Source organism: Xyrauchen texanus, chromosome 27 (assembly GCF_025860055.1).
Source record: "Xyrauchen texanus isolate HMW12.3.18 chromosome 27, RBS_HiC_50CHRs, whole genome shotgun sequence".
Lineage (NCBI taxonomy): Eukaryota > Metazoa > Chordata > Actinopteri > Cypriniformes > Catostomidae > Xyrauchen > Xyrauchen texanus.
In genome coordinates, this window is record NC_068302.1 from 13,233,224 (window position 1) to 13,258,686 (window position 25,463).

The following is a 25,463-nucleotide window of genomic DNA, read 5'->3' on the forward strand; positions in this document are numbered from 1 at the left end:
CATCACTCACCCCTTAAACACACACAAAAAACTGTTTTAATATTAAAACGTTTATTATGCATGACAAGTTCACAATCGTTTTTCAAATGTATAACACATAGTATATTTACAAATGAAGCTATGGCCCATGAGTACGAAAACGGATGGAAAAAGCCTTTTATTAGTTTTCAAATGTACATGTTATTAAACTTTTAGAAAGGCTTTATAGACACTATTCCTGCTCAGTCATCCTCATCATCGTCTTCCTCCAGGCGTCTTATATTCTCAGCATTTGCCCTGAGGACAGCTCCAGGGCTGGGGTATGGCCTTTGCTGGAACAGGGGACCTGCTGCTGTGGTGTCTGCTCCGGTCTTTGCCTCGTTACGTTTGGGGAGACCAGTGGACCATGAGCCCCTAAAATAACCACAAACAAATATTAATAAGAAACATGTTTACATTTGAAATAAATTTGCTCATTACAGGTTCATGATGAGCAGTGCTAATTTTAGTGGAAGGTCATTGAAGTATTTTTGTTAATCTTTGAAATAGTGAATAAAGACAAAGGGGCCGTTCAGACCGAACTCATTCATCAGTCAAAATAAACGTTTGACGCAGCGTAACAAATAGAACAGAATACTAAAAGTTATTTTAAGCTTGATACAGAAATTAAAAAACATGGCACTCCTGTATGAAAAAAAACAACAGAAAAAAACAGTGAACCGTGGTGCAATAATAACATCCGTCTATACATTACATTTACATAGAAAAACTATTGAAAAAGTACAGAAAACTGTTTTTGACTGCAGCCAAAGATTTTGATTGGCTTTTCACACTTGAAATTGTTAGCCCAGGGTCAATCTTCATGTTTCACATTTTTCATACTTAATCATGGGTTAGTTATTTAATTCTGGGTGTCCGATTTAGAGATTTCAAACTACAATTGTAAACCCTAGGTTAACATTTTTATGGGGGTGTTAATAACTGCATGTCCATCTGTGGATATGTCATCACATAAATCCGCTCTGGTTTCCTTAACATATGTCTTCTGAAACATACTATAAAAAGTCACGAGACACGATGAGAACCAATGAGGTTTAATGTTATCATTGACAACTTAGACGTAGCTACCATATTTCATTTAAAGCTGAATTATGGAACTTTTTTGGTGTTTAAATACTTTCTTCTATCCAATCTTATTATGCAGACATATTAGACTATTAAACGGTCTCTGTGGTGGATACAAATTCCTGTGTTTGTTTTGAGAGACCCGCTTATATCCGCACCAACATTTCTCAACCAATGATGTGAGTTGGGGTGGGACGGCAGACGAGGGTTGAATTCAGAAAGCTGTTATATTTGCAATTCCGTTCGGTGGCGCTAGTGTTGCATAAATTACATACTTTCGCTTTAAGACCTTTATTACTAATTGATCTGCGAGTGAATGCCAACTAAAAGTGACTATCACTTCATAAGACTTGGTATATTATCCATATCAATTATATTTACTGTGTTTTTTGACCTTTTTCAAACTTGAAAGATCAGAGTAACTATTCACTTGCACTATGGTGTGATATTAAGGTAAGTAAATAAGAGCAGAAGTGACATTTTTGGGTGAACTAATCCGTTAACCCTTGTATGCATACCTCGGGTCTTTATTGACCCTGTACCTCATTCAACCACCTTTACCTCATTCATTATTTGGAGTTATGCCCCCACATCTTTAGTATTCCTCAACCTCTCTCATATGAAATGTCAAACAATAAATAAATAAAAAAACACAAAAATTGCACCAAAAATAATAATTCTAATTGTACTTGGTCTGCAACAATGTTTAGGTAGGTGGCACATGTCAAATTGACATCCACATGAATGGCCGGATCAAGGGTTTCCCAGCAGAACATTGCTCAGAGCATCACAAACACTCCACCAGCTTGTCATCTTACCGCAGTGCATCCTGGTACCATCATTCAGAGATGCTCTGACCCAGTCGTCTGGCCATAACAATGTGACCTTAGTTAAAGTCACTCAGGTTTTTACTCCTGCATTCAACACGTTGACTATGAAAACTGATTGTTCGCTTACCATCTAATCTACCCTGACCTTGACATGTGGCCTTGTTAGGAGAGGATCAACATTATTTGCTTCAACTGTGAGTGGTCATAATGTTTTGACTCATTGGTGTATGTAATAGTGTCGCAAAATATATTTCCACTTCCACTTATTTTTGCAATTATTTCACATCTATACAAGTTTACTATAACTGGACATCTATTTCTTTGTTTATTAAAAGACAAATGAGTTCCATATTCACACAGTTACAGTACTACTACAACATGTCAGAAAATATATGTGTGTAGCTTGTGTGTTATGTGTAGCTCAATAGGTGTTCGACAGCCAGTTGAGTCTCATAACATTCCAGCGTGGAAGAAATGAATTCCATTCAATCATTTGTTGCAACATCTCATGATATATGAATCTAATCTTTTATTTTCTAATAGTCTTTTTTTGTGTGAGAAATTTATACTATCTGGGCATTTTGTAAATTCACTAGTGATATATTTGGCATGCATTTAAGGGTTAGGTTTAGTGGGAAAAGCCCTTGAATGTAAAATAGATGGCCATTACCTTGGAGCATCTGAATAAGCACTGGGATCCATAGGATCCATTTCCTCCTGCTGCGGTTTCCGACCTCCTCCTAGTAAAAACAAAGGTTTGCTTTTAATAATCTGGTAGAGATTTGTATGGTATAACATTTCCTTATAAAGTTTATATTTGGTGTATTTGATGAGACCTTTGATGAAGAAAATCACCTCTCTTGGATTTGTTGTATGGTCCACTGTCCTCTCTCCGCATTCGTCTATCCCGATCCCTGTCTCTGTCCCGCTCTCTGTCTCTGTCCCGCCCATCCTCCCCATCTCTGTCCCGGTCTTTATCCCAAATGCGTTCTCTGTCTCTCTCTCTGTCTCTTTCCCTCTCTCTCTCTGGTTTCTCATGGTGGTTGTCCCCTTTGTCATGTACAGTCTCACCTAGGAAGCAAAAAAACAAAACAAATAAAATGCTGCAAACATTTATATGTATGAATAAGATCCCCTAAGGAAGAACATTTTATCAGAAGCATCAAAGCTTGTTATGTCTGATGTTTGCATCTTACCTTTCTGTTTCTTAGCTGCCTTGGTGATGACAGCAGCAGGGTCATTGGGGGACAGCCAGCTCACCATGTCTGTTTCTATATTCCAGTAGTACGGAAGACCACTGAGGACAAGACAAGAGGATTTTATTTACAAGGGATCTGATCATTTAGAAAATTTGGCCTATATGTCCTTTCAATATCCGGCTTGTGTGTGTGTGTGTGTGTATATATATATATATAAAATCTTGTTTCATGTGTCCGTTACAAAGACAAATCTGCCCAATTCCAGCCTTGCTGAAGCACCCCCAGATCATCACCGATCCTCCAACTGGACGTGTAATGGTTAGACGGAGACCTGAAGAGGCCTTCAAGCCAGTGTCTCACACCCACTGTGAAATATTGTGGAGTATTGGTGATGATCTTGGGGTGCTTCGGCAAGGCTGGAATTGGGAAGATTCGTCTTTGTTAAGGATGCATGAATCAAGCCACATACAAGGTTATCCAGGAAGAAAACTCCCTTCTGCTCAATGTTTTCTGAGGATTATTTTTTCCAGCAGGACAATGCTCCATGCCACACAGATAGGTCAAATCAAGGTGTGGATGGAGGACCACCGTATCAAGACCCTGTCATGGCCAGCCCAATCTCCAGACCTGAACCCTGTTGAAAATCTTCAACAAGCCATCAAACAAAGCCACGCTGCTTGAATTTTTGTGCCAGGAGTGGCATAACGTCATAGTCACCCAACAGCAATGTGAAAGACTGGTAGAGAGCGTGCCAAGATGCATGAAAGCTGTGATTGAAAATCAGGGTTATTCCACCAAATATTGATTTCTGAACTCTTCCTAAGTTAAAACATTTGTATTGTGTTGTTTAAATATGAATATGAATTTGCTTTCTTTGCATTATTTGAGGTCTGAAAATCCTGCATCTGTTTTGTTATTTTGACCAGTTGTCATTTTATGCAAATAAATGCTCTAAATGACAATATGTTTATCTGAAATTTGGGAGCAATGTTGTCAGTACTTTATAGAATAAAACAAAGATGTTCATTCTACTCAAACAAATACCTATAAATTGCAAATCCAGAGAAACTTTGCAGTGGCCTCTTAATTTTTTCCTGAGCTGTGAAATATATATATATTTTGTGCAAAGTAGGATGGTGGGAAAAGTTGGCCCATAACATGCCTTTACATGATTATTAGAATAATTGTAATCTCTGGTAATATATCATAGAACGCACCACTAACAAACGGTACTATGGTACTAGGCTTGGTTTTTAGGGTATCATTCCATGGTGATACCATGTTTTTGTACCATATCAATTACCATGGAATACTGTACGCATACCATGGTAAATTGGTAATGCAATTGTATTCTTCTAACCACCTTGAAATACCATTTTAATACCATGGTACATAAATACGGAAATCATTCAGCACTATGGTATTACCATCTGATACCATCACTGTACCAACACAGTCAATTTTGCAAGGAAACTTGTTGTTGTTTTTTTTTTTTACATTTGACCTTACAAAAATGATCTAAACCTTAATGTCTTACAACTGACCAGATATGGGGTAAAAACAAATTCATGAACTCCTTACCAAATAGAGTCAAACACTTTGTACCAATTGGTTGGTAAATTCTCGATCCGTGTAGCCTCATAATCTACGTTGTTATCATCATAGTCTTCAGCGATGATCTCCTCTTCGGCTTCTGGTTATGATGAAGATGAGGGGTAATAAAATCAAGCCGGAGTATTTTACTAATAAATTTACTTATAAGAAGCTGAAAATGCATGAGGTATCTTACCGTGGTCGGACTGTTTCACGATCCCTCTTTTAGCGAGACGTGCAAGTAGAGCTGGGGGTAAAGGCATCTAAAGAAAAAGCAAGTCAAAGCAGCTAGTCACAATAAACATTGCCTGAGTGGACGATAGTGCCACGCGCTGAAAACCTATTTGGACAGGATTGTGTACTTTAACATGCAAATACAATGACAAAATAACACAAACGTAGTTTAATTAAGAAATACATGATCTATGACAGCGAAATTTACCTTTACGATGTCCAAAAATGTCGTTATCAGGTTAAAGTTTCATTGAAAGGAGTCAAACAATCATCCCGGTCGCGGAGTATTGACGTAGCGAGTGTACAATGACGTCACGTCAGGAAACATTTAACTTTTACATTATTTTAACTTCGTGTTTTCAACCGCTTTAAATTAAACGTAAACGTAATAAACTATTTGCAGTAGTAAATTATGGCACTGAAGTTAATGCACCACGAAGACTAATGTATTAAATTTATTTAGCAATAAATTAATTGTTTTACATTTTCGGCAAAGGTGTGGAAACCATTACGATTACATGGATCTAATTTAAAGGGGTCATGACATGAGAAACCAAATTTGCCTTGATCTTTTGGTATATAAGAGGTCTTTGTATCATTAAAACGTCCTGCAAGTTTAATATTTTAAGACGTCCTCCCCATTCTAAACGAATCATTTATTTAATCAAGCTCAAAATACAGCTCGTTCTGGATTCATGGTTAGAAGTGACGTGTCGGTTAGAAGTGACGTAACAGCGTTTGCATATGACCGCCTCCAGCACAAGATAACTACGCTCTAAGCGCAAGACAACTACGCTCATTTCGTATCGCCGTGCGCCTCACAAGTGTTCAGTCGATGGACAGCGAGCTCTGACAGAGACTACTTGTGCACAGGAAAATTACGATGCCACACAGATGTGCTGTTCCTGGCTGTGGTCAAACAAAACCTCTGAATAAGCTGCCGAAAGATCCAGACGTCAGGGAAAAATGGATGCAGTTTATTTTTTGCGGACGACCCAGTCACGGCAGTGTTAACTTAAGCGTTTGTTCTGTACATTTTAAGGATGACTGTTTTGAGAACAAATCTCAATATGATGCTGGCTTTGCCAGAAAACTGTTGCTCAAAGATAAGTCCGTGCCGACTATTCTGGGAACAACGACGACGCTAAACTGTAAGTAATCTATTTTAAACTTTAAACTACTTTTTAAAGCGCAATTTCATTCATTATGAATAATCACAGTGTTTTTACTTAGTTTACTTGCATATTGTTCTGGCTGGGGGCGTCAATAATTGATACATAGGCACTGACGTTAGCCAATCATAACAGTGGGCGTTAACACTGAAGTCTTAAATGGAAAACGCCCCCAAAACAGACTGTTTGAATCAGAGGATGAGAAACAGGGTGGGAAAAGGTCATAAATCACTAGATTTTAAAAGTTTTTCTTAAAAAAAAATATATTAATACTATAATTGCACCTAAGGGAACATAATAATACAATAAAAAAAACCATGTCATGACCCCTTTAAGAGAGATTCTAATGGATGTTCCTACAAGGACTTGTACCTCCTGTTTCCCATATGTAATAAACTAAAACCATGGAAGTTCGTGTTTCCAGACTATGAAACTAAGGCACTATCTTTATACTGTGTAATTTTACGTATATGGTTATTATTATATGAAATATTTCCGTGAAAATGTAAAGCTTTTTCCTTTGAATATGAATGTATACTGAGCAAAGCTAACCTATTCATTATAAACCATTTTCATACATGACTGTTTGAGTACAATTAATTTAAGCTTTTAATCAAATTTTAAAGAACATTTTAATATGAGGATAGTAATATTCAAACCACTTTGTAACACCGACACCACACTCACTGAGAAAGAAGATACATTTTAATACAAGAGAGGCTACTTTATTAACGGAACTCTCACATATAAGCAACCAGTCTTTGTTAAAGAAAGGTTTACAGTAACAAGTGTCATTTTGATAAGTGAGTTTTTAATGGCTGATGTTCATCTCATGGTCTTCATCATCCTCTGTGGAAAATGAGGAGAAGCAGACTGGCTCACACTCCAGTGTGCGCAGGTTTACAAGACAAGCCGTCTGTGTGGTGCTGAACTCTGGGACGGCAACCAGGAGAACATCTTGGCCTTCAGGTCCTGAGATTCCAAAAAGACAGAAATGACCATACAAACACATTTCAGCAATGGCTGGACACATTCTGACATATTTGTATTGTAAGTGCTGTATTTATTATAATTACTAAATAGTCTTTATTCACCTGTGATACGTTTGGATTGGTAGCTTGGAGCATTTCCGCTGAAGTACACATGAGGGCACTCTTCCAGAATAAAAGGATCTTTCTGATAGAATGGGTAACAACCTAAAGAGTCCACAGAACATGTCAGAAGAACAGTCTAGAAATTTCACACGGCATTGTAAAAGTCTAAAAGATGTACTGAATAATAGCAAAACAAAATAAATCTGGTTTACATATAATAGCAGTTCATAGTGACTGACTTTAAACCTTAAAAACGATTTGATTATTTTATGACACTTTTGGGTACTTAAGCTTTTAAGTGAGTCACTATCCTTAGCTATTGTATGGAAAGGAATTAAAGTATACTTTTGTGTTCCACATGAGAAAGAAGTCATATGGGTTTGGAATGACGAGAGGGTGAGCAAATCATTACAGAATTTGTATTTTTGGGTGAACTATTCCTTTAAAAGGTTATACAAAAATAAAAATTCTCTCATCATTTACTCTCCCTCATGACATCCCAGATGTGTATGACTTTATTTCTTCTGTAGAACATAAATTAAGATTTTTACAAGAATATCTCAGCTCTGCAGGTCCTAATAATGCAAGTGAATGCGTACCAACATTTTTAAGCTTTAAAAAACAAAAAGACAGCATTTTTGGGTAAGATATTCCTTTAATAACAAACAAATGAGTTCATCCAGACCCAGTGTGTCCGGAGCGGTGGGGGCGAGGTGGCGGAGCCTCAGAGTGCATTCTAGGATCTCCAGGTGATCGTCCACACTACTGTACTTCACAATATCACTGACATTCTGCCCTGCTGTGCCCAAGAACCTGAGACCCAAAAATAGCATAACTGTCAACTACCATTAAAAACCTCAATATCACTGATACAAAGTAAGGTAGTTTCACTCACTGGACGCCATCCACGATGGCTTGGTAGGGGTTGCTGACCAGCTGTAGGGTGGGATAGGGCACAGAAAGAGGGAACATGCAGCGGTGCAGAGGCTGTTGGGGAAGGATGTAGTTTGTTGGGTCATACTGACCAGGCATGACATCCACAGGTACAGAAGCCTGTAGACAAATCAGAGATCAGGAAAAACAGGTTTAGCATGTGAAAACTTTCATTACTTCTTTAGCAGTATGATCAATATTAGTCTGAGGTAAGGATGCCCTGATGTAAGTATTATAATGTAAGCTTGCTACATTCTGGAAAGAGATTTCACAACAACTTAACAGTTTTCAAAAGTTGCTAGTATTACTGTGCTAAAAAACACTCACCACAAGCTGCACTAAAAGCTCATCCAGCAGCCTAATAGCCTCCACACTTCCTGCCTGAGTCTTTTTAGTCAGGTACTTAGCCTTACAATAGGGAAAACAGTGTTATATGTTAACTCAAAACTTCAGTTCTGCTGACAAATTTTGATTTGCACTGCCTGGAATGTAAGCCTCATTTAAACACCTTGGTTGTCGAGTCTTTGTCCTGGGTGCTTTGACTCAACAGGTTTCCAGCTAATATGACTCTGGAAATGGACGCTGCTACACTCTGCTCCCCCTGGTCACCTAGATGACCCGTTACCATGTCCACCAAAAGTTGCAATCCCATCATACTGTCTGCCCCGCTGCCATTCAAACCCAGGCCGGAGGCAAGGAGCACAAACCTGAAGCCACCATAAAAACAGCAAAGGATATAAGTGAAGCCAAGATATGTTGACTTCTGAACTTGGGTCAACTGGGTCAAGTGCATTTATGTACCTGTCTGAGCTGGGAGGTTGTCTGGGTGTCTGAGGAGGCAAGTCAGCCATGCAGAAGTCTTCAACTGTGAATTTACCATCATTTTTCTCTGCACCCATAATGGCAATTACACTACCTGAAAATCAACAACATACCATTCACAACAACAGCTTGAGACATGACCACATAAGCATACACAACTATACAGAACACATCATCTATCATGATTATTTATAATTTAAGCATGCTGTCTTGTGTCCCACCGGTTACAAACTTTGGTGTCTCGATGGTGCCCTCCAGTTTAATCCTCTGCAGTTCATCCTCCAAAATAAGCTCATCTGATTGGCTGATGTATTTGACACGAGGTGGCTGAGGCAATAGATTGTGCTAATAACAAAGAAAGAAAAGCAAAAAAAAAGAGAGAAATCCAATGAAGGGGAGACAGATGGAGGCAAAAGCTTAAGTTTGTAATGGCTGGTGATGTTGCTCAACACTTGGGTGATTCTCAAAAACCTGTCAAGAAAATGTTCTGGTGCCATTTTACTCCAAAATAAAAACAAATAAATAAAAATGTATATTTTGCTTATGGAAAATGGGCCATATTTTCAGGCCATTAAGATTTTCTTGTTATTAACATTTATAATTTTTTTTCATGAGAGTTATGCACATTTTAAAACACAATTCTCAAAAAAGGTGGTCATAGTATTTCTTTAATTATACTTTTTTTGTGTTTGTCTTTAAAAAAAAATTAGAAAAAAAAATATCATTGTTCTTGTACATTCATAACCCCCTGTTTAAAAGAAAGATGGAAAAAGATGGGCTGGTTTGAGTATATATATATATATATATATTACACACATACATACATACATACACACACAGTATCTCACAAAAGTGAGTACATCCCTCATATTTTTGTAAATATTTGATTATATCTTTTCATGTGACATCACTAAAGAAATGATACTTTGCTACAATGTAAAAGTAATGAGTGCACAGCTTGTATAACAGTGTAAATTTGCTGTCCCCTCAAAATAAATCCACACACACCCATTAATGTCTAAACCGCTGGCAACAAAAGTGAGTACACCCCTAAGTGAAAATGTCCAAATTGGGCACAAAGTGTCAATATTTTGTGTGACCACCTAATATTAGCAAACTATAGTTTTGGCAAGTCATTTAGTACATCTAATTTGTGCATGACAACAGTATTTTTCCAACAATTGTTTATGGACAGATTGTTTCACCATTTCACGCAATTCCAGTGGGTCAGAAGTTTACATATACTAAGTTAACTGTGACTTTAATCAGCTTGGAAAATTCCAGAAAATTATGTCAAGACTTTAGCCAATAAGCTTCTGATAGGAGATGTACTGAATTGGAGGTTTACTTGTGGATGTATTTTAAAGCCTACCTTCAAAAACAGTGCCTCTTGCTTGACATCATGGGGAAAATCAAAAGAAATCAGCAAACACCTCAAACATTTTTTTTGGGACCTCCACAAGTCGGGTTCATCCTTGGGGAGCAATTTCCAAAAGCCTGAATTTACCTCGTTCATCTCTACAAACAATAGTGTGCAAGTATAAACACCATGGGACCATGCAGCCATCATACTGCTCAGGAAAGAGACGTCACTTATAGATGAACATAGTTTGGTGCGAAAAGTGCAATAAGGAAGAATCCACTGCTCCAAAACCGCCATTAAAACACCAGACAACAGTTTGCAAGTGCACATGGGGACAAAGATCTTACATTTTGGAGTTATTTCCTCTGGTCTAATGAAACAAAAATGTAACTGCTTGGCCATAATGACCATCATTATGTTTCGAGGAAAAAGGGAAGGGTCAGGCGAGATCACCATCCCAACCATGAAGCATGGGGGTGGCAGCACCATGTTGTGGGGGTGCTTTGCTGCAGGAGGGACTGCTGCACTTCACAAAACAGATGGCATCATGAGGAAGGAAAAATATGTGGATATATTGAAGCAAAATCTCAAGACGTCAGCCAGGAAGTTAAAGCTCGGTCGCAAATGGGTCTTCCAAATGGCAGTATCCCCAAGCATACCTCCAAAGTTGTGGCAAAACGGCACAAGGACAACAAAGTCAAGGTATTGGAGTGGCCATCACAACCTTAATTGACCTTAATCCAATAGAAGAATTGTGGGCAGAACTGAAAAAGTTTGTGCGAGCAAGGAGGCCTAAAAACCTGACTCAGTTACACCAGTTCTGTCTGGAGGAATGGACCAAAATTACAGCAACTTTTTGTGAGAAGCAGGTGGAAGGCTACCCAATGCAACCAAATATTAACAAAGTGTATGTAAACTTCTGACCCACAGGGAATGTGATGAAAGAAATAAAAGCTGAAATAAATCATTCTCTCTAGTAATATTCTGGCATTTCACATTCTTAAAGTTAATTAGTGATCCTAACTGACTTAAGAAAGGGAATGTTTTCAATGATAAAATGTAAGGAATTGTGAAAAACAGAATTTAAATGTATTTGTCTAAGGTGTATGTGAACTTCTGACTTCAACTGGTTGTGTGTGTGTGTGTGTGTGTGTGTGTGTGTATATATATATATATACACACACATACATACTAGGGATGTCAATCGATTACAATTTTTAATCGAATTAACTACATGTTGTCCCGATTAATCGCATATACAAATATTTGCTGAGAAAGCCCCTCATATAACAATAATTCAATATATAAAGATTATACATATATCAATATATAATTATACATAGTTATCTTTAAATATTTTAAAAATGATATATATATAAAAAAATATTCAGATAATTAAAATGCATTACATTCCTGTAGCACAAGAGTTAATCATCGATAAGACAATACAAAAAGCAGCTTTAGAATACAATGTACTGTTTACTACCATATTATTGATCATAAGTCAAACATTGGCATACAGTTCTCAGCAATCCATTTCACAAGTGAATTTGTCAATTAGTTTGAGATTTATTATGAGGGCTTGTTTAAGAGCCTGTCAATTTACACCTACTTCAAACATGCTTGTGTAGCGTTTCGGGTGCATTGCGTCAAACACGTAAAATGTTTAGTTCACTGTTTCAAGTTAAATATAGTTTAATACTCAATCTTTAAAAACATCTTGAGATCCCTAAGTTCGCATTTCCGCTCCTTCGAGTGTTTTGAAAAACAAGAACGTAACGCATGTTTGCGTTGTTCTTCCTACTGATGTGTTTTCTTCACTCTATAAACTGTGCGTATAAACTGTGCTCACACAGCTGAAATTTCACTTACTGCCCTCTGGAGTAAACAGGTGGTACTACAAGCTTGCACTTCTCAGGAATCTTCCTTATTATGGTGCGATTAATTGCGTTAATTTTTGAACGCGTTATATTTTGTCAAATTAATCGCACTGAATTAACGTGTTAAATCGACAGCCCTAATAAATATATACACATAAATGCATACACACACACACACACACACACACACACACACACACACACACACACACACACAGTATATTCCATACTATTTGGTGTTAAGTATGACCAGGATACTTTCTTGACTGGTTAGAGAGAATCAGCCACTTGTGCTTTTACTGCATTACCTCCTCACTGATCTCCTTCAGGATGGACGGCTGCAGCTCCATGTGTTTGAATATTGTGCCCACTATAATACAGTGTTCACCCATCTGCAGATCACACATCTGCTTTATGGGAACGACTGAACCTACAATACACATTCACTGTTACTAGAGAGAGCAACTTTTCCAACTATCAAAACAACAACATCATCATCATCATCATCATCATCATCATTCCGTCATTACTTGAGGGATCGGATGGCGTTTCTCACCCCACTTGTGTTTTGCTCTGTCGGCGAGTATCTGTCTCATCTGCATGAGTCTGGTGGCGTAGATATGCGCGTACTGGCGGCTGAAGCTGCGCTCACCGAGGCGGAATCTCTCCGAGCAGCCTCTGTATGAGGGCTCGTGACGGTCAAACACGGGCTCATCTGAACCCGGAGGACTTAACAAAGTCTTTTTCGGCACGATCACGTCTGAAAACATGACTGACAGCAGGAGCACATGACAGAAAGAGTCAGGATATTTAATTACATCACGTATTAATGTGTATCTACCAAGCAACGTTTCGATGTTAGACGTTTCCAAGGTAACCGTGAACTCGCGGATCCTCTAAATAAACCAGTAAACATAATTTCATGTGTTTAGTTTAAAAAATAATTCAGTAGTTTTTCCACACATGTTCTCATATTACAGTTAAATGTCTTAACCTGCATTGGTGTTAATATATTTACTTGCTTACCTCGTTATCTCTTGTTCTCCGTTTTTAGACTGTATTGTAAATCTCGTCTGATTTAACAGTACTTTAAACAAATTAAAGAGAAAAAAACAAACAAGTCGACCTCCACAGTGTTGATTTTTGCTGTCTCCCGCTAAATAGTTCGCCTATGAAATGTGACGCGACTTCCGCTAATGATTCTACTTCAAAATAAAAGCCATAGGCTGTGTCTCGTTTGGAAAAAAATATTTTTTCTTTTTTATTGCGAAAAAACATACAAAACTCTCGTAGGGGAGAAATAAGAAATATACATCAATAGGAACAATACAATTATTGTCAGTGTAAATGAAAGAAAAGCATCCCCTACACAATACTGAACAACAAAAAGCAACGGGGATAAAGAAAAAAAAAATTATAGAGTAAAAGGCAAGAGAAAAAAATAAAAGCATCCTTTAGGCGTAACATACAAGGGGATATTTAACAAAGCAACAATTGTTTGGATATATCAATACACATCTTTCTTGCAATTTTACTAGACTTTCTTTTTTCAGGGACTCGTTTGGAAGCCTGGGTCCTCCGGAGGTCGCGTTTGTCGGCCGAATACGTCATTGAGGCCGTGTCGTTTCAGAAAAGCGAGTAGCACACATCCGAAGCGGGATTAAACGCTGCCTGAATGCGGATCCTAAACTGTTATGGTTTTATATTCCTAAATTGATTTTAGATTTTTTTTTACTGGCCTGCGATTTCAAATGCAACAAACTTCCGGTCAAGCTCGCTAATTTTCATAAGCAAGCATTTGAAGCCTGTAAACTTGCGTTCTGCCACAAATGTTCCCCTCATAGGAGTATCATATGGAACATTCATAATGTGCTGCGTGGGGAAAAAAATCTATTTTTATTAAGAATTGGTTTGACAAAGGTGTAATTTTTATTTTGGATTTGTTAAAACGGATGGCAGCTTTTATTCCTATACTGAATACACTTGACATTTTTTGAGTGGATACCTCACCTAGAGTTTATGACTGGGTTATTAATTGTATTTCACCTAAACTATTGCATATGGTCAGGTCATACTGTAGTTACAGAGTGTCAGTCTGTGAAATACCCCAAATATCCATTGGTGGATTGGAGCTTTCCAGTATCAAATGTAACAACTCTTGGATTAGAAGAACTCTTATTCGGAAAATCAGCTGTCACCACAAAGCTCTTTTCAAGTGGAAATTAAATGATCCTTCTCTTGCTACTATTAATATATGGACTGGCATTAATACGTTTCTGTTACCTAACAAGATGAAACAACTTCATTATAAAATTCTTCATAATTACTATCCCTGTAACTCTTTCTTTCTAAGTTTAAATTGGATATTTCTTCACAATGTAGATTCTGCAACTTGAATGATTAAACAATACTTGGTTTTTGAATGTGATTATGCAAAGGAGTTCTGGAAAGAAGTAGATTGGCTTTTTATTTTTGAAATAATTAATGTATTGTTTTTGTTTTGGAACTCTGGGTCAAATGAGATGGATGACAGATTAAAACTGTTAACTCTCTCTGGATAGTTTCATCTCCATAAATGTAAAAGCACTGATTCTAAGCCCAATTTTAGGCTGTTCTGTATTGATCTAAATTTATTGTATGACTCTCTTTATTTATCATTTAACAAGAAAGCTGCTAAAATTGCTCTGTTGATAAAAATGTTTTTGGCTTCATTAAAAGAGTTACCTCCTGATTTCCTGAAGGTGACAATTATTATTTTATTTATTTTTATTTGATTATTATTATTTTATTTATTTTTGTAGTGTTTATTTATTGCATTTAATTTCTGTGGCTTTTGATGTTTGTGAGAGTTTTTTATTTTTTTAGACTACTTCTGTTTACTGTATCTTGCTTAAAAATGTATTTTATTGCCTTTTCCTTGAGTTTTCAGTTTTTTTGTGTGATTTATGTATGTCTTTTGTTCAATAAAAACAATTATTTCACGAGAATTCAGTGGACGACATGTATACTTCGTGGGCACTCACAACCCACAATACTTGGCTTCAACGGAAATGTCTAAAAAAAAATATATATATATATATACACTCACCTAAAGGATTATTAGGAACACCTGTTCAATTTCTCATTAATGCAATTATCTAATCAACCAATCACATGGCAGTTGCTTCAATGCATTTAGGGGTGTGGTCCTGGTCAAGACAATCTCCTGAACTCCAAACTGAATGTCAGAATGGGAAAGAAAGGTGATTTAAGCAATTTTGAGCGTGGCATGGTTGTTGGTGCCAGACGGGCCGGTCTGAGTATTTCACAATCTGCTCAGTTACTGGGATTTTCACGCACAACCATTTCTAGGGTTTACAAAGAATGGTGTGAAAAGGAAAAACATCCAGTATGTGGCAGTCCTGTGGGCTGAAAATGCCTTGTTGATGCTAGAGGTCAGAGGAGAATGGGCCGACTGATTCCAGCTGATAGAAGAGCAACTTTGACTGAAATAACCACTCGTTACAACCGAGGTATGCAGCAAAGCATTTGTGAAGCCACAACACGCACAACCTTGAGGCGGATGGGCTACAACAGCAGAAGACCCCACCGGGTACCACTCATCTCCACTACAAATAGGAAAAAGAGGCTACAGTTTGCAAGAGCTCACCAAAATTGGACAGTTGAAGACTGGAAAAATGTTGCCTGGTCTGATGAGTCTCGATTTCTGTTGAGACATTCAGATGGTAGAGTCAGAATTTGGCGTAAACAGAATGAGAACATGGATCCATCATGCCTTGTTACAACTGTGCAGGCTGGTGGTGGTGGTGTAATGGTGTAGGGGATGTTTTCTTGGCACACTTTAGGCCCCTTAGTGCCAATTGGGCATCGTTTAAATGCCACGGCTTACCTGAGCATTGTTTCTGACCATGTCCATCCCTTTATGGCCACCATGTACCCATCCTCTGATGGCTACTTCCAGCAGGATAATGCACCATGTCACAAAGCTTGAATCATTTCAAATTGGTTTCTTGAACATGACAATGAGTTCACTGTACTAAAATGGCCCCCACAGTCACCAGATCTCAACCCAATAGAGCATCTTTGGGATGTGGTGGAACGGGAGCTTCGTGCCCTGGATGTGCATCCCACAAATCTCCATCAACTGCAAGATGCTATCCTATCAATATGGGCCAACATTTCTAAAGAATGCTTTCAGCACCTTGTTGAATCAATGCCACGTAGAATTAAGGCAGTTCTGAAGGCAAAAGGGGGTCAAACACAGTATTAGTATGGTGTTCCTAATAATCCTTTAGGTGAGTGTGTATATACATATATATATGCCAATTCGCCCGTAAATATGATGTTCAAACGCAAGTAATGTTAATTCCCAAGTTAAAGTACCTCAGTAGATGGGTGCAGAGTATATAATATGTATAATTATAATAATTAAATTTAAATAGTAGACTAAAAGTACACATGTAAATATATATATTTTCTCTCTTTACATCATTAGAACTCTCCTAAAATGTACCTCATACATTCCCTTCCAGAGGTACATTGTTCCCTTCTCACTCAAAGCACTCGCGCTTGTTAAAGTGACGTGCTGTCACAGCAACCATATGATGTCCGATTGTCTTATGAAGGCCTTCTCGTTAAAGGACACTCGGTATACTGCAGCCTTCAAAGGAGGCGTCCTACCTAGCACGCATCCTTCAAAACGAGACACAGCCAAGAAATCTCCCTTCCGACCAAAAACTTACTTGTATGTAAATGATGGCACAAACAGATGCTATTTTACATATCCATATTTATTAGATATATAAAGAGCTAATACAACTTAATATGATGTGTTACTGTCTTTTTTACTTCTCACAAATACAGGCATTTTACCCAAATTGCAGTAATTAAATTTGATTATGAAAAATCATATGATTAAATAAAATAAAATTTAATTACAGCAACATGGGGGAAATACCTGTATTGGAGAGGGGGAAAAGACAGAACGACTAGTTACAATGTTTCTTATTCAAATTTATTGGAGACATTTTTATCAGAGAGATACATTCATTACATACCTCACAAAATATGTTGTTTCAAAATTTAATTTCAAATTTGCAAATTATATTTAACACAATCACTTTATGAAAAGTGCAACTAAAAACAGTTGATGGGCATTTTGACAGCTTGCTAGGACACTATCACAAATAATAAATGTTTTGTGACACTAAATCATTTGCCCATTGAATGTTTAAACATCTTGACGGTAATACAAGAAATTGATGAACTGTAATGCAGACTTGCTACAGATCACAGCATACGTTCTGTGAAGTGTACAAATGAAGCAGAATTATAAACAGAGCAGTGAAGAAAACACTGGGAGTAGTGAACTACTTCTTCCTTCCTCCTCTTTCCTTCAGGGCAAGATGGATGACAGATCCATTGTTCATGTTGTAATAGGCCAGGGAGTTGGAATCTTTGATGAAAATACCCTGAGGAATCAAACAAAAAACGAATTATCTCATTTTTAAAAAAAATTAGGGATGTCCAGATCATCTTTTTTTGGCCCCCGATCCCGCTATTTAAATATGAAATAACTGCCGATACCGAGTCCCGATCTATACTTGTATTTGCCTAGATAATAGAGCTGCAGTCTGTTTTTTTTATTTGTTTACAAAAATAACTAATTAAATAAAGTAACTAAAAGATGTCTTCAGCTTAATGCATTTAACTTTGGCATTTTTATAAAACTCACATATAAAATCAACTTCTACTTAGAATGGTGTAATAGCTTATTTTAACTTTAAAATTCAGGTACAAAAATAAATCACAAATCCACCGAGTTCTGTATGGATGAATATAAATATTACATACACTTTCAAATGGTGTAAAGAGCTTGACTTGAATAGTCACAACAAAAAATGTATTCTATAAAAACAAATAATTGTTTATTTTTTTTTTAAATCAGCAATTCCCCTTAAAAGTGGAATCGCCGATCACGGATTTAAGACAATTTTGATCGGTGGCCGATCGATCGGGACATCTCTTGATTTACCATCTTTAAGTATTTTTGAGGCAGTGCGTTTAAACCCAATCATGATAAAAACTGAAAATATTTTACCTCATACTGCAGCTTCTGTTTTCCAGCTGGCATACCAGTGGCTTCATGGATTTTAACCTTTATGACAGACACCTGAGAGAAATAATGCCATTTGATTAACACAATGGAACCAACCCCTAAGAGATGCATTTTAATTTAGGTATTTACATATAAGATACTCTATGCATAGGCCAGTTTTTACCTGGTCTGTGAGAGGTAGGTTGAAGCTCAGCACTTGGCCACTCAACTTCCATTCGGTCTTGTCCTGCATGTTGGGCACCTGCACTTTGACTGCAACAGGTCCCTAGAAGAGAGCAAAGGTCAGATAAATGGTATTAATAAATAGTTAAAAGACCGCAAGTATTGTAGGTTGACCCTGATGTAATATATAATTAGATTTTGCTTGCGCTGAGTGTATATGGAAGTTTTCAAGTAGCAGTGTGTACCTTGTTCCTGCGCAAGAACTCGTCCTCTGGAATCAGGTTGTCCTCTGTCTTCATCTTCTTGCTGGAAGGCTCGTCCTCATGAGGAGGTGGAGGGTGGGCAGGAGGAAGAGGGGTGGGAGCACCACTGGGAGGTTGAGGAACTGGGGGAGCTGGTACAAAAGCTATATAATGTAAAAATAAATAAAAAAATTAAGTACCATTCATTTTGTTTGTTCAATACTTACACATTTTGCGTAGCTTGTTTAAATTACATTTTTTCTTCCAAAGTTTCAATATTGTAACACAACATACAAAACTGCAACACAACATAACAGTTCTGTTATTTCAGAGACTCACCAGTAGGCACCACCATGGGTGGAGGTCTGGGTGCCATAATATGGGGTCCAGAGGGAGGCATGGGCACTACATTAATGCGGGGGGCATGCAGCATGGGTGGCATGGGTGTCAGGACCTGCCCAGGGGCCAGTCGCACCACAGGGGCCACTGGAGGACGGGGTATTACTGGCAGAGCAGGGAGTAAGGTGGTACGCACTTGGGTCATCATCTAGAGTTCAAACAAGAAACCATAAGAACATTAGACTCTTTAGTTAACACTAGAAAATGACGATAACTGGTTTGGCAGATATTGACAATTTTCTACTCAATTGGTTATATATTAAATAAGAAACAATGATATGAATGGTAGACTCCTTAGTTAACACTAGAAATAGACAGATAATCAGTTTGACTGATATTAAAAATGTTCTACTCAGTTATTAGTAATTAGTTTTATTGTTGTAGTCAAATCATTATTAATATAATAAAGTGTCAAAAAGGATAAATCAATCAAATCTGTTTTGTATATTGGTTATAAGACAGTAAATACTCTGGATCAGTATTGGGCGTAAAAAAAAATATCACTCTAGTACAGAGGACTATCATTAATTTGTTTTGTTTTTTTTTTAATCATGAATGCAGAATCAGATTGTGACTCACAGTGTGTGTAGGTCTAGGCATGGTATTAATTGGTGGGCTGGGTTTGGGTAAGCTGGGGGCTGTTGAGGGCATTGGCGGCTGAGGCATCTCGTTGGGCTTGCTGGGTCCGATCTTCTCCTTGGTGTCATCCTCCTGCACCAGACCCTTAGCTTTGTGGATGGCCTCAATCTGTTCTTGCAGGGAGATGTTAGCTTGAGCTGCCTGTTGGGTACGAGCCATACTGCCAGAGTGACCATCCCATGTGACCTGAAGATGAGGAGAGAAATTAGATGTTTGAGGTAAACTGTGTTGGAATATTTTAATAAAAACAAAACACTACACACAGCGCTTAAACTAAATTATGAAACTTCACACCTTTTGAATTAGATTTCCTAAAGATGTGAGTGGTTCTTGTCTGTGCAAAACTCACTGTCAGGATTCTAGGGTGTTTTTAACACTGGTTTTATTGGCGCTTTGCTATGCGGCTTCTAGAGTCTTCTGTGTGGCTGCTAGGGCATTGTTATTGTTAGGGAATCTTGGGTGGTTGCTTACCGGAACAAGCCAAAAGAGCTCACAGACAATTTTCTATGATATTCTAATCCCTAGATATAGCTTGGGTCCCTCCCTCAATGATGAAGCATCAATCATGTCTGTATCACAAACTTTTTCTTACCTTCTCCTCTGGTTTCTGTATCTCCTCTTCTCCGATCTTCTTACCGATGGCCGTTTCTTCCACACCGAAGATATCGGTACGTCTCTCAGCCAGCTGTTTCAGGCTGCTTTCGATGTCCAGGCCAGGAGCGTAAACCTCCTCCTCGATCTGACGCTCGCGGATGCTGCGGTCACGCTGCTCCAGCCACCGTGGGTCCAGCAGGCCGATGCGCATGTGTTCCTGCATCTTACTGGCTGGGATCTTCTCTCCCGTGATGGGGGAGATAAGGTACTCATCAGGAGTGGCCACAGGAAGCTGAGGCTTAGAGGCTGAAGACAATAGGTGGAATGAAATGTGAGCCATTTTAAATTGAGATAATCCGAAACTACTGAAAACATGCATTACGAATAGGTTACCTTTATGAGTTTGTTACAGACCAAAGGGTTTCAATTTCATGAACATTTCTGTTTACATATATGTCAAGAAAATCTCTTCTTGGCCTCCACAAGAGCTTCACGGACCCCTGGTTGAAAACGCTGGTTATAGACTAAAGCTGGCTCTACACTAGCAGACTCAAAATAACTTGTTTTCACACATGATGAAATGTCACACATGCAGACTGTTCAGTCTTCAATCAGAGATGATGACACACTTGCCAATTAAAAATGGTGGAGGGGTGACACAATGACTCACCGCAACTAACTCTCTCTGACAAAATAACGACATGAGTAAAATTGTAATTGCATTCGTATGATTTGAGGCATTTTTTGAACCAGTAGCTAGCTCGCTTGTTCCGAAACAGGGGCTAAAATAGTTACAAGGTTGCATTTTCTTTGTTCGGTTCGGGTGACTTTCTCAAGGTTATATTTTAAAATGCAACAAAACTGTAAAATGTCCATCAAGGTTATTTTTATCCATCATTAGTAGCTTTTGCATTATTTCTGCAGAATGACAGAATCACTATAGATTTGAATCAGCGTTTGTGATGAGTGCATAAAAACACAAGTTCCAATCAGCTCGTCATCTTGTTAGTTCTTCTCAGCGACAGTATGATTTTTTTCATACAAAACATTTTTGTCATTTCAGTGCTTGAAGCCATTAACTCAACAAGTAGTCTCGACGGTCAAGTGATTAACACTTCCTGCTGAGAGGTGCTAATATGCGCTCTGAATCCCACTACCTGTCCAGTGATTGTTAACTCTTTCCCCGCCAGCGTTTTTAAAAAAAAGTTGCCAGCCACCGCCAGGGTTTTTGACGATTTTCGCTAAAGTTTAATGGCCCGCAGAATAATTTCTTCCATGAATATATGAAGACGCTATATATCACAATAAAGATCTGAGCCTCTGCTTTTAGGCAAAAAAAAAAACGATCTTATTTTATCTTCATTTGTTCTTTTTTTATTGCGACTTGAACAGAGGTCGGTTTTGTCAAAAAACAACATTTCAGACAAAAAGCTGAGAAAAAGGCATGTTTATGTCTGATATTTTGAGCTTCTCAATACTCCACTTCTTCATGTTTGAGACGATCGCAGTCTGTTTCTTTGATCAAAGAGTTGCGTACTCTTTCAAAACATGCGCAGGGGTCTTCCTTACCGTATAACACCTAAAACACGGAAACCCGGAAAATTCTGTGTTTGGCGGGGAAGCGTTTTTTCATAAAACACGGAAAATTCCGTGTTTGGCGGGGAAAGAGTTAATAGAGCTACCACCTGAAAATCATTGGAAAAATCAGCTAGTGTAGAGCCAGCTTAAGGTGGAAATCTTACCCTTGGGGTCATAGTCTTTGCGGATGATAACCTGGTCTGGGGTGGGAGGCAAGGGTGGAGGCAAGGGGTTATCAGGAGGAAGCGGAGCCTTCATGCCATCCTCATCTTCATCAGAGCCCTATTGAGAGAAGACGAGCAGATTGTAATTAGTGATGCATGGTTAACCCATTTCTAAAAACTGCTCATGAACACCATTAAATGTACAGTTTAAGTCAGAAGTTTTCATACACCTCAGACAAATACATTTAAACATTCCCTGTCTTAGGTCAGTTAGGATCACTATATTTTAAGAAAGTGAAATGTCAGGATTTATTTCAGCTTTTATTTCTTTCATCACATTCCCAGTGGGTCAGAAGTTCACATACACTTTGTTTGTATATACATACAAGCTTTAACTTCCTGGCTGACATCATGAGATGTTGCTTCAATATATCCACATCATTTTCCCTTCACATGATGCCATCTATTTTGTTAAGTCCACAAATCCCTCTTGCAGCAAAGCACCATCTCATCACAACATGATGCTGCCACCACCATGCTTCACGGTTGGGATGGTGTTCTTCGGCTTTTCCTCCAAACATAACGATGGTCATTATGGCCAAACAGTAATATTTTTGTTTCATTAGAACGGAGAACATTTCTACAAAAAGTAAGATCTTTGTCCCCATGTGCATTTGCAAACTGTACTCTGACTTTTTTATGGCAGTTTTGGAGCAGTGGCTTCTTCCTTGCTGAGCAGCATTTCAGGTTATGTCGATATGGGACTAGTTTTACTGTGGATATAGATACTTGTCTACCTATTTCCTCCAGCATCTTCATAAGGTCCTTTTGCTGTTGTTCTGGGATTGATTTTGACTTTTTGCACCAAACTATGTTCATCTTTGAGACAGAATGCGTCTCCTTCCTAAGCAGTATGATGGCTGCAGGGTCTCATGGTGTTTATACTTGCATACTATTGTTTGTACAGATGAACGTGGTACCTTCAGGTGTTTGGAAATTGCTCCCAAGGATGAACCAGACTTGTGGAGGTCCACAATGTTTTTTTTGGGTCTTAGCTGATTTCTTTAGATATTCCCATGATGCAAAGCAAAGAGGCACTGAGTTTGAATGTAGGCCTTAAAATACATTAACAGGTACACCTCAAATTCAGTATATATCCTATCAGAAGCTAATTGCCTAAAGACTTATCATTTTCTGGAATTTTCCAAGCTGCTTAAAGTTACAGTTAAATTAGTGTATGTAAACCTCTGATACACTGGAATTGTGATATAGTCAATTAAAAGTGAAACAATCTGTCTGTAAACAATTGTTGTAAAAAATGACTTGTGTCATGCACAAAGTAGATGTCCTAAATGACTTGCCAAAACTATAGTTTGCTAATATGAAATATGTGGAGTGGTAAAAAAAAAAAAAGTGTTTTAATGACTTCAACCTAAGTGTATGTAAACTTCTGACTTGAACCCTACATGTATTGTAACATCTCAAAAGCAAGACTGACTACACTAAGCTTCTCCTCGTTCCATGAGTATGATCACTCCTGGTGGTCTCACCTCGTCCATGTCCTGTAGTTGTGTGTCTTGGTCTAGTTGAGCTGCATGTACGTTGCCCCTGCCCTCTCTTTCATCATCTTCATCTTCACTCTCCACTTCCATCTCCACCTCCTCACTCTCTCCAAACTTCTCATAACGTTCCTGGATCAGAATACGGGCACCCAGCTCCTCAGGGGTCGTGGGAGGAGGGAAATTGCCTATAGAAGAAAATCATTTCTCCATAATCTTGCAATAAAGGCTAGATTGTATATGCAATTGGCAACATCAGTTAAACCACAGGAGAGATTGTCAAGAGCAATTGTAACATGGTTTACATATTGCATTTTACAGAAAGAGATTACATAAATTCAGGTAAAGTGTTGGTATTTTGAAAATTGGGAATGTATATTACAAAACAGTCTAAGAGGCTAACTTAAGTGTATGTGGTGTGCAAAACATAACCAAATACCAATATTATTCAAATAACCAAAACAGTTCCGGAGTTAAAAGCAGTTATACCCACCTTGCTCATTAGGCTGGAAGTCCACAGTCTCCACTACTACAAAGTCATGCCAGTCAATCTGAGCATAAGCCACTCTCTCCTTCTCACGTTCCTCCTCTTCCTTCTTCCTCTCTCTTTCCTGGAATTTGGCCCACTCCACACGGTACCTCACCTGAAAAGAGAGAGGACGGATGTGATGCGACAGTTTTAAGGTTAATTTGATCTCTGTAAACTTCCTTTTAGCGTCAGTGCTTAGTTTTAACTCTACAGAAAGTAGATTATATGATCAAGCATTTTAATCATGAACTTTTGATTTTAAAATGAATGCTTTTATTCTACAAAGAAATGCTTTAAATTATATAAATGTACTTTAAAATATTAATATACGGTACATATACATGACAAGAATGAGGTAAAATCAACCAATCAAAATAAACAGATTAAACAAAAAAAAACATATCTTTACATAGAAATTCTATATAAGATTCATTGTCTATAGTAATGATTGTAATATTATAGTGCATTTATGGATGATATAAGTGTGGTTAACTTCAAATCCCTCTCCAATTCTACTGCACTGATTCGTAATTGTGGTTTTACAACACCAATGTCTGCATAACATAACACACCATGGTTATCTTATTCTTATTTCTTAAAGGGATAGTTCACCCATAAATGCCATCCCAGATGTGTGACTTACTTTCTTCTGCACAACACAAACAAAAACTTTTAGAAGAATATTTCAGCTCTGTAGGTCCATACAATGCAAGTGGATGGTGACCTGAACTTTGAAGCTCCATAAAGGGCAAATGCAGCATGAAAGTAATTAATATGACTCCAGTGGTTAAATCCATGTCTTTAGAAGAGATATAATAGGTGTGGATGAGAAACAGATCTGTATTTAAGTCCTTTTTTTACCTTTAATTCCCATCCCTGCCCAGAATGGGCAATCTGCATTAAGAATGCGAATCCCCAAAAATAAAAGAAAAATGTGGAATTGAAAGTGGATATTTACAGTAAAAACAGCCTTAATTTGAATCTGTTTATCACAAACACCTATAATATCACTTCTGAAGAAATAGATTTAACCCTGAGGTTGTATGAATTACTTTTATGCTGCCTTTATCTGCTTTTTGGACCTTCAAGTTTTGGTCACCATTCATTTGCATTATATGGACAAACAGAGCCGAAAACCTTTGTTCAGCAGAATAAAGTCATACACATCTGGAATGGCATGAGGGTGAGTACATGATTAAATAATTATCATTTTTGGGTGAACTATCCCATTAACATCCACTTTGTGAATTGGAAT

General features: G+C 37.9%; 3 protein-coding genes across 3 annotated transcripts in view; all 3 read right to left on the bottom strand.

The window, feature by feature from the left end:
* Nucleotides 1-11: 11 nt before the first annotated feature.
* On the bottom strand, nt 12-5,260 carry pqbp1 (polyglutamine binding protein 1). The gene is made up of 7 exons (XM_052094927.1): nt 5,169-5,260; nt 4,923-4,989; nt 4,715-4,826; nt 3,131-3,231; nt 2,790-3,005; nt 2,605-2,674; nt 12-393 (listed from the first exon to the last, which is right to left on the bottom strand). The coding sequence occupies exons 2-7, from the start codon at nt 4,987-4,989 to the stop codon at nt 222-224; spliced, it is 738 nt and encodes a 245-aa protein (XP_051950887.1). The 5' UTR covers nt 5,169-5,260; the 3' UTR covers nt 12-221.
* A 1,590-nt stretch (nt 5,261-6,850) lies between these two features.
* Nucleotides 6,851-13,389, bottom strand: pold2 (polymerase (DNA directed), delta 2, regulatory subunit). The gene is made up of 11 exons (XM_052094726.1): nt 13,251-13,389; nt 12,781-12,996; nt 12,533-12,654; nt 9,203-9,326; nt 8,961-9,075; nt 8,668-8,866; nt 8,487-8,567; nt 8,122-8,279; nt 7,912-8,039; nt 7,227-7,328; nt 6,851-7,104 (listed from the first exon to the last, which is right to left on the bottom strand). Exons 2-11 carry the CDS (start codon nt 12,992-12,994, stop codon nt 6,944-6,946), a joined length of 1,404 nt encoding a protein of 467 aa, XP_051950686.1. The 5' UTR covers nt 12,995-12,996; nt 13,251-13,389; the 3' UTR covers nt 6,851-6,943.
* Nucleotides 13,390-16,996: 3,607 nt separating this feature from the next.
* Nucleotides 16,997-25,463, bottom strand: part of sf3a1 (splicing factor 3a, subunit 1) — a 10,081-nt gene continuing 1,614 nt past the window's right edge. The window contains exons 7-16 of the mRNA XM_052094278.1: nt 24,173-24,323; nt 23,671-23,867; nt 22,121-22,238; nt 20,377-20,684; nt 19,725-19,970; nt 19,086-19,293; nt 18,750-18,910; nt 18,506-18,607; nt 18,325-18,396; nt 16,997-17,695 (exon numbers count right to left, since the gene is read on the bottom strand). Of these exons, the coding sequence (XP_051950238.1) occupies nt 17,594-17,695; nt 18,325-18,396; nt 18,506-18,607; nt 18,750-18,910; nt 19,086-19,293; nt 19,725-19,970; nt 20,377-20,684; nt 22,121-22,238; nt 23,671-23,867; nt 24,173-24,323 (1,665 nt within the window). The 3' untranslated portion in view covers nt 16,997-17,593. The remainder of the gene's footprint in view (nt 17,696-18,324; nt 18,397-18,505; nt 18,608-18,749; nt 18,911-19,085; nt 19,294-19,724; nt 19,971-20,376; nt 20,685-22,120; nt 22,239-23,670; nt 23,868-24,172; nt 24,324-25,463) is intronic.